At 44.6% G+C, this 9,810-nt stretch overlaps 1 protein-coding gene across 1 annotated transcript in view; it reads left to right on the plus strand.

Annotated features, from left to right (window-relative positions):
• Positions 1 to 8,144: 8,144 nt before the first annotated feature.
• SORBS3 (sorbin and SH3 domain containing 3) overlaps positions 8,145 to 9,810 on the plus strand; it is a 51,528-nt gene continuing 49,862 nt past the window's right edge. Inside the window, exon 1 of the mRNA XM_015414185.1 lies at positions 8,145 to 8,196. Within this exon, the coding sequence (XP_015269671.1) occupies positions 8,179 to 8,196 (18 nt within the window). The 5' untranslated portion in view covers positions 8,145 to 8,178. The remainder of the gene's footprint in view (positions 8,197 to 9,810) is intronic.

The following is a 9,810-nucleotide window of genomic DNA, read 5'->3' on the forward strand; positions in this document are numbered from 1 at the left end:
TCTCAGGCGATGCTTTGATAAACTTCTACAAGTAGTAGAGTGGCCCAGTTTTGACCAACCTGTATTCCCCGCAACTGTTTGTTTAGCAAGCTCTTTGCCAGGAGAAAACTGATAAGAGGCTTCCTTACATTTTACTTTGAGATTAATCCATTCCACTTCAACTCCAGAGTAAATATTCTGTTTGTAGACTGAGCACTTTCCCTCTTTAGTCTTTTAGCCTTTAAAATAAAAAAGACCATAAATTTAAAATGTGAAACAAAAATCAAACATGTCAGTGGCTTAGGGGTAGCACATGTTTTTTTTAATTCAGAAGGTCCCATGTTCCACCTTTGATTCCTTTAGTTAAGAGGATTTTGGGTGCGGGTAGAAAGAAAGACCTTTCTCCGTGGGAGACCCCACAGATCTGCTGCCAGTCCGAGTAGCTAATCCTACAAGATGAACCATTGGCCTGACTCAGCATGAAGCAGCTTCGTGTGTTTAAAATGTGTATTTGTTGCAAATAAATAAATAGAGAGCCAGCATGGTATAGTGGTTGGACTAGAATCTGAGAGACCCAGGTTCAAATCCCCACTCTACCATGGAAGTTCAGTGGCTGATCTTAGGCCAATCACTCACTCTCAGCTTAACAGAATTGTCATTGTGAGGAAAATATGTATGTGGGAAGAATGATGAAAGCCATTTTGGGTTCCCCCTGCGGAGAAATGTGCAGTATATAAGTAAATAAATAAAAGTGGAAGTTGGAATTAGCAATACTGTTTTCTCCCTACGCTGCCCCCACCATTTTGAAGCAAGGTTGCAACCTCCATAGATCCATTCTGTGAAGACTGGATATTGTGCTGTTGCTTTTGGATGTATCTACATTACAGAGTTCAATCTGCTTATTGATTTTTTCCTTTCCATAGGGAAATCTGGAAACTGTCATTCTGTTTCTGTGTTTGGGATGGGATGGGATCTAATAGTGAATCCGCAGCATCCTTGCCAACGACGATTCCTTTGGGGAAGGCCTTAAGAGTTAAAATAGTTTAAAACCAATAATAAGGAGTCTGCTTTGTACTGATGATCTAGGAAAACAGTCTCCCTTGACGGAGAACCAAGTTTGTCTTGTCCACACTATTCTGAAGGGCCTGGAGTCAGGCTGTTTTCAGGACTGGATAATAACGTGGTGCCTCAGAAGGTTGAGATTCAACGCACAGCCCTTAATTTGAGCTGTAGATGATTGCTAAGGCAGATCTCATGACAACAGGGTTGATCTTCGGTCATCTTCAGTTTAGGTTAAGAGTCCATGCATGTGGCATAGTAAGATTAGGCCTGGGGAGGCCTAGGTTGAGATCAGCTGTGAATTCTGCTGGGTGATCGTGGGCCAGGCATTTCTGTCAGCCTACGTTGTTCTGAGAATAAAATCGAGGAGGAAGAACCATGGAGGAAGAACCCTGAAGTCTTTGGAGAAAGGGTGAGATTTTAAAAAATGTAACCAATTCAAATTAAAACTTGAACTTGTTCGGAAGGACACGGAGGAAGCAGAAGTGGTGGCAGATTTTCTGAAATCTTCTAATGCATAGGATGGAGGGGCACTTTGCATACTACTGCAAGTATCTGAAGACCTACCCAGTAGCAGGTGAAAAACCAGTGGATACTTTCACATATGCTAAATAATGGAATTTCAATCCACTTCAGCAACCATTTGCAAGTGGATTTTGCCATTTCACGCAGTAAAATCCAGTTGCAAAGTGGATTGAAAGTGCGTTATTTAGTGTGTGTGAAAGTGCCCAGTGTGTGGTGAGGTCCAGTGTGTGGTGAAGACCTACCCAGAAGCATATGAAAAGCCAGTATGTGGTGAAGTCCACATGTAGTGTTAGGTTCCATGGGAGTGTTGGCATTGTTGTTCAGTCGCATAGTCGAGTTCGACTGTGTTGGCATTGTTGTTCAGTCGCACAGTCGAGTTCGACTCTCCGCGACCCCATGGACCAGCTCCTGCCAGGCCCTCCTGTCTTCCGTCGTCCTCTGAAGTTGGCTCAATTTCATGTTCGTTGCATCTATGACACTGTCTAACCATCTCATCCTTTGCCGTCCCCGTCTTCTTTGACCTTCAATCTTTCCCAGCATCAGGGTCTTCTCTAGTGAGTGCTCCCTTCTCATTTGGTGGCCAAAGTATTTGAGCTTCAGTTTCATTATCTGGCCTTCCAGGGAATAGTCAGGGTTGATTTCTTTTAGGATTGACTGATTTGATCTTCTTGCAGTCCAAGGGACTCTCAAGAGTCTTCTCCAGTACCATAGTTCAAAAGAATCTATTCTTCGGTGCTCGGCCTTCCTTATAGTCCAACTCTCGCAGCCATACATGACTACTGGGAATACCATTGCTTTGACCATGCGGACTTTTGTTGGCAGGGTGATGTCTCTACTTTTTATCATGCTGTTTTGGTTCGCCATCGCTTTCCTCCCAAGGAGCAGGCGTCTTTTAATTTCATGGCTGCTGTCACAGTCTGCGGTGATCTGGGATCCCAGGAACGTGAAGTCTGTCACTACTTCCACAACTTCCCTTTCTATTTGCCAAGGAATGATGGGACCGGATGCCATGATCTTAGTTTTGTTGATGTGTTGGCATGCAAACATGTTAATGGGAATCTGTCTTTCCCTTGCACAGAAATTTGAAGTATCTCTCCCCCCCCCCCTTAACATGGAGTTTGCACTGATCTGGGAACTATGTAAAAAAGAAGAAGAAGAAGAATGTGGTTGCAAAATTCAGCTTCCAGGATTTTTTAGCTTTCATTGGGGGGGGGGGGGTTTCTAGTACTTCTGGATTTGAAACAGGTGGACAATGCCTGGTGAATGCTCAGAATACCAGAGGAATTTCAGAATAACACTACAAACAGCAGTCAGGAGATGGAAATTCAGAGTTCTGCGTAGCTCCTTGCCTGTCCCTCCGACTTGCAGAATCGAGCTAAATTGTGCACATTTATAACATGAAATACTACTGGTGATCTTTGTAGATTCTTCTTCTTCAACTCCTTTTTTTCTATGCTAAACAAACACTTTTCAAAAAAGCCCTTTATCATTTTTATTGTTTTGTTGCTGGATACTTTCCAGTATATATCTTTATATCCCAGTATATAACTTTATTGTTTGTTTCAAGTGAAGGATTTGGGGAGGAAATTCCCATTGCTGCAAATTTCAATTAATGTCAGACCTTGTTTGTTCCTCATATTGGCATCATTGTAGGCTTGTACCTCCCAGTTCCCAGTCCCTTTCACCTTGCTCTGTCTGCAGGCTCCATACCCGTAGAGATTCTTGACTCCCACTCCATTAAACCTTTGCTTCCTCTCCTGCAGAATCCACTTTTATACACCCCCGCAAGTACGCAGCCATGCAGCAGAACGAACTGTAGAGTGTTGTTTGAGACTGAATTAATACAAAATGATTTGCATTGTGACAGAAGTAATGAAAGGCCAGAAACAAACCACCCCTATACTGGCAGAGAACGGAGGCCAGGCAGTGACCTCGCTGTGGGCCTTATACCAGCTGCCAAAAGGAGACTTTGTTTCTCCAGTGTCCAGCGGAGTGCAGTGTCAGAAGTGGATAATAGATGAGACAGAAGAAAGTTTGAGTCCAACTGCACCTTTAAGACCAACAGAGTTTTAGTCAAGGTATAAGCTTTTGTGTGCATGCACACTTCTTCAGATACAGTGAAAAGGATACCAGTCCATACATATAGGTAGAGGGTGAATAGTAAATTAGCATACAACATAATGAAGATGTTTAACAGATTAAAGGACCAAACAGGAATAACAAGCTTAGTTTATATGGTTACCATTTATTTGGGTTTAACTGGGGGGGGGCATAGTGAAGGAAATAAATATGTCAGAATTGAAGATTGATGTGTAAATGTACCCTTCTTAATTGTGGAATACTGAGAGTAATTAACTGAGACCCTGTCATTATGATCCATCTGTTTCCTCTCAAGCATGGAAGCAACCTTACAGCATCTTTTTCTTTGAAGTGGGGTGTTTGGCTGTGTAGAGTTTTCTCCCCTGTCCCCAGACCAGAAAAATACCTTCCAATTTACCATTCCAAATTACATTACATTTTACTGTTCATTATGTAAACATAACAATCTACTATTATATTATTCCAAATATGAAATAAAATAAAATGAAGAGGACATATGGCCCTTCTGAGGGACTGGTGAGGTTAGCATATGTGGTGAGATAAGAAACCAATATCCCTGTTAAGTCCTGGGGATTCCATTTTTCTGAGTGTTGTAATAACTTGAAATTCAGCAATTTCCCTTTCTAATCTGTTCCTAAAGTTCTTTTGCAATAAAACAGCTACTTTGAGGTCAGCCACTGAATGTCCTGGAAGGCTGAAATGTTCTCCTACAGGTTTCTCAATACTGTGATTCTTTATGTCAGTTTTCTGTCTATTTGTCCTTTGGCATAGGATTTGACCTGTTTGCCCTGTGTAGAGAACCAAAGGGCATTGTTGGCATTTAATGGCATATACAATGTTAGAAGATCAGCATGTGAATAAGCCTGAGATGGTGTAGTGTAGCTAATGTTTTTAGGTCCAGTGATTGTGTTGTCTGGGTATATGTGGCAGCAAAGCTGGCATCTGGGTTTATTGCAAGCTCTGGTACCAGTGTCCATGTTCAAATTAGATGTATTATTGTGGGTGAGGAGTCGTTTGAGATTGGGGGGGCTGTCTGTGCACAAGAAAAGGTTTGGCCCCCAGTACTGTGTATGAAAGAGAACCGTCATTATCCAGTAGAGGTTGTAAGTCGCTGATGATGCACTGAACTGAGTTGAGAGGAGGAGGAGGCGAGGAGATTGGATTTATACCCCGCCCTTCACTCAGAGCAGCTTACAAACTGCTTCCCCTTCCCCTCCCCACCCCACAACAGACACCCTGTGAGGTAGGTGGGGCTGAGAGAGCTCTTTCAAGGACTGCTCTTTCAAGAACAGCTCTGACAGAACTACGGCTTGCCCAAGGTCATCCAGCAGCTGCATGTGGAGGAGTGGGGAATCAAACCCGATTCTCCCAGATTAGAGTCCGCACACTTAACCACTACACCAAACTGGCTCTCTGTATGTGACCACTAGTGGTATTCTGTTATTGCCTCATTTGGCCCTGTCTTGCAGCAGATTTTCTCTGGGGACCATTCTGGCTTTTTTACTCTGTTTCTTGACTTCATCAGGTGGATACTTTATTTTATTTTATTTCGCATTTAGTTCCAAAAAGGTTTGTTGTGTAGATCATAGATGAGACAGTCCTAGTTCGTTAATGTGGGTGCAGTTTGGGGATTTGGAAGTTTCCTTAAAACTTACCTGGAACAGGATCAAATATGAGATGTGGTGGAAACAGTTAATCATCCTACCATATCCATGACCTACCATATTCTCATACCCCTCCCATTTGCTGGACTGGGTGTGCTAAGGGGGAAATGGCCACTTTTGAAGGTAAACTCTATGGCATTCTACCCCATTGAAGTCCCTCTTCCCCAAACCCCACCCTGCTCAGGCTCCGCCCCCAAAAATCTCCAGGTATTTCCCAACCCAGAGCTGAAAACCCTAGACTCATCCTTGCTCTACCCTGCATCCTGGAGTGTCACAGAGCCACTGCTAAGGCCAAGTAAGTTGGAGGACGGCTTCAAAGTTTACTTAGTGGAGTGGTGGGATAAGGGTAGGATCCACCACAATATGACCACATTTACCCACCATATCCCAATCACCTTTGTAATGTTGCCGGCTCTCCACACTCATGCCCCATTGATTCACACATTCAGGCATTAATAACAAGTCATGATAAGTACAAAGCATACCCCAAATATACCCCAAATACCCCAAATAAATACAAAGCATACCCCAAATGCAGACTCAAGTTCTGCCTTCTCCCTCCGTTTGCATGCTGCACCAAGACTCATCCTTGCTCTACCCTGCATCCTGGAGTGTCACAGAGCCACTGCTAAGGCCAAGTAAGTTGGAGGACGGCTTCAAAGTTTACTTAGTGGAGTGGTGGGATAAGGGTAGGATCCACCACAATATGACCACATTTACCCACCATATCCCAATCACCTTTGTAATGTTGCCGGCTCTCCACACTCATGCCACATTGATTCACACATTCAGGCATTAATAACAAGTCATGATAAGTACAAAGCATACCCCAAATATCTGCAGACTCAAGTTCTCCCTTCTCCCTCCGTTTGCATGCTGCACCAAGACTGTAAACTTGCTGGTTTAGGAAACTGAGGCTTAATCCCAGTTAAATTTCACATTTGTGGGCAAGAAACAAATTGCAATTTAATTAAAGGGTCTGATGCAGATGTTGTGATAAATTGTGGTTAGTTTTAAACCAAGGAATCTTCAGTTTGGTGCATGATGAGCAGAAGAGGGAAGGCAGTTCAAGAGACCCAGAAGCTCAGAGAACTTCAAAGCTGTGTATGAATGCAGTCTCAGTCATCCTTTTATTAAGCAAAGGGATCTGTGCTTTGGCATACAGACGTAGTAATAGGCTATGTAAGTGTTCTTAAGGACGTTAGACGCTCAATTGCCACATGCTTTTAAACAAGAAGACATATGCCTTTATGCATGTTTACCTAAGGTACAGGTAAAGGTTCCCTTGCTCGAAAGCCAGTCGAGTCCGACTCTAGGGTTGCGGTGCTCATCTCCGTTTCAAAGCTGAAGAGCCAGCACTGTCCGAAGACGTTTCCGTGGTCATGTGGCCGGCATGACTAAACACTAAGGCACACGGAACGCTGTTACCTTCCCACTGAAGTAGTACCTATTTATCTACTTGCAATTTCTTGCTTTCGAACTGCTAGGTTGGCAGGAGCTGGAACTAGAGACGAGAGCTCACTCCGTCATGCGGCATACTCAGGTCTCGAACTGCGGAACTACCGACCTTCCACAGCCTGCAGTTCAGCATCTTAACCACTTGAGCCACCGCAGCTCCTTGTTTACCTAAGACACAGAGCCATTTAATTGTTTGTAGAAATCTTAGACACTCAGTGGTCATGTGCAGACATTATGACAAACCTCTGTTTGTCTGTGATGGGAACAAATGCAGATTGTTGTCATGTTCATACATTCCCCTTCCCCATCCATTCATGCATGGAGTGCAACTGGAGGGTTCCTAGATTGGGAGCCTTGCATCAAGCTCCTACTTGTGGCCATGTCAGAGGCCTCAGAGGCATTCTGTATGTATTTGATATTTTGCACCATCAGATTATAGCTGGTCCTTGCACGGGCACAGCTGGCTGGCACCAGGTTTACATTGGTATTGTATCATGCCAACCTTATGCTAGTAGTTTTGCCAATATTGTATCATGCCAGCCTTATGCTAGTAGTTTCACTGGCATAAGGGGCTAAGGATGGCCTTAGGATTGCATTGAGAAACATATTTTGGCCCTGGTCACATGAGCCCGAGTCTCTGTGCTTCGGCTGTTACCTGGTGATCACACGTCGATGCTGCAGTGTGGCAAAGAAGCGGCGTGGCGAGATCACACAAGCGTTTCGCGTTTGTGCGCATACGCAGTTCCGCAGAGCAGCACTGCTTTCAGTTTCGTGTTTGTGCGCATGTGCTTACAAAAAACATCCAGTTTGCGCCGGGATGTGGACGGGCGCCGGATGTCACGGGATACTAGCGCTCCCGCGATCAGATGCCCACTTGTGCTGCACGTTTTCCAGATACTAGTGCACTTTCCTTGGTACTTTTTAACTCTGCATCTTCGGCGGGATACCACGGGTTGGCCACGGGTGCGCTACGCTTCCCAGATGTTGCAGTGTGATCGCGCCCTGAAAATCCGCCCGACATTCATGCCTTTTGCACAGCAAATTCTCCATGTGACCGGGGCCTTTTTTAGGGTGTTTAGGTGAAAGGTGTTATACTAGGTAGTCAAAAATAAAATAAATGAATGGTAGCTTCTGTTTATGAAATTGTTTACAAAATCTCAAATCTGTATAAATTTCTGTATGTTTAGTCAAGTGATGAATGAGCTAAGCATTCTGTAAGTGGTGCCTCCTGAGAACGGCAAAGATGATGACCAACATTCCCCCTTCATTACAGGTGACCTCACATGTCATTAACATCTCTCGCTCTCTCTCTCTCTTTCTCCCTCCCCACCAGCCCAGCTAGAAGCCTCAACTCTCTGCATGTGATTGGCAGTGTTGGATACCCACATCTGGGATGCTTCAGCCTCTGAATGTGAGCGCCTGATTATGCTTTGCTCATGATGACATTGCTATTATTATTTTTACCATCACTGTGTTATGTCTTTAAATAACAGGAAATGTTTCTAAACAGATTGCTCTGGGATGTGGAATAAAGATCCCAGGGGAGCCGTTGATGCCTCTAGCAAACAAGGGCAGGGATTAATCCATTGCTGGCTGAGGCACTGGGACTTCTGGTCAGGCATTTGTCTAGAAGCCAAAGGGAGACATTCCTGTCTCATATTCCCATGGAAGAAATACTGTGACGTTTAGAACCATGTGTGAGGCATGATTAGATAACATGTACAAATGTAAAGGAGTGGCCAAGCTGTTATTTGTCCTTTGATTTCCAAGCAAAGAATCCAAAAGTGTCCCAGTTCCCAGAAGCAGCCTCAAGTGGGCATCTCTCTAAAATATACCCACACAGGCCTGGATTTTGTATGCAGCAAGGGGTGTGTGTCTTACCATTGTCTTACAGTCTGGACCACCATCACTATAGTACAACTGTGAAGAACTTCCGGTTGATGGTGGCATGCTCACGGATTCACCTCCTGGACCTCCCGGGGGTGTCTCCGTGCTCCGGCGGAGGGAGGGGGTGAGCAGGCTCGTAACCCCCCCCCAGGGGCCTGGCGAAGGGACCCTGGCCAAGGAGCTTTGAGGGGGTAGCCTCTTCGATGGCTGAATGCCAGAGAATTGTGGCTCCCCCTTGCTCCAGTGGTTCGTCCAGCCGAGAGACTGAATAGTACAAGTGAAGCTAACTGGGTCAAGTGCAGGAGATCGGGCGTGAGAAATGATGAATGAAGCAGGGTCGGAAGACCAATTATGAACGTGAGTCAACTGAGAAACGATTTTTAAAAGAAAAGATGCTCCCTACCCTACGCGGCGGAACGGCAGAAGCGAGCGGGGGAGGGACGCCTCCCATGCGCATAAATCGCTGAGCAAAAGGGGGGGGTGGCGGAAGAATAAATGTGTGATTGCCCAGAAGTACTCACCCAATCGAGCTATACAGTTAAGTGCATATTCAGAGACTTTAAATTTTTTTCGCAAAAGTAAACAAACAGGAAAAAGATGGCGGGGAAGAGGGACAGAGACAAAGAGAAACTTTTAAAAACGAAACTAGAGTCCCCGAAGCCGAAAACGACCAGTGAGACAACGAAGGCGATGGCTGAGGTCATGCGCCCTCTACTGGAACAGCTAAATGCCTTTAAAGAGCAGATGTCCGTGGTAACAGCGAATATTACAGCGCAACAAAAGCAGCTGTCAGTTGTAACAAGCATCACTGCTCAACAAACGCAAATAACAGACTTGATCCAAGTAATGAAGCAGGATGCTGAGAAAGTAAAGGAAATGGCTGAGACAACGCAGAAAGTGAGGAAGAAAGTGCAAAAATTGGAAAAGAAAACTGTTTCTTTGGAAGATCAGATGCTACAAGTGCAAATGGATAAGGCTAATATGGTCCTGCACTTCCAAGGGGTGCCAGAGAATAGAGGAGAGAATCTTAAAGAACTTATGAGTGAGCTACTCGCCCCAACAACAGATATAAAAGCAGAATTGTTACTCAATGACATGGATGTGGCCTACAGGTCATATTCAGGATACATAAATAATC

This window comes from Gekko japonicus, unplaced genomic scaffold (assembly GCF_001447785.1).
Source record: "Gekko japonicus isolate JY-2015 unplaced genomic scaffold, Gekko_japonicus_V1.1 scaffold9, whole genome shotgun sequence".
Lineage (NCBI taxonomy): Eukaryota > Metazoa > Chordata > Lepidosauria > Squamata > Gekkonidae > Gekko > Gekko japonicus.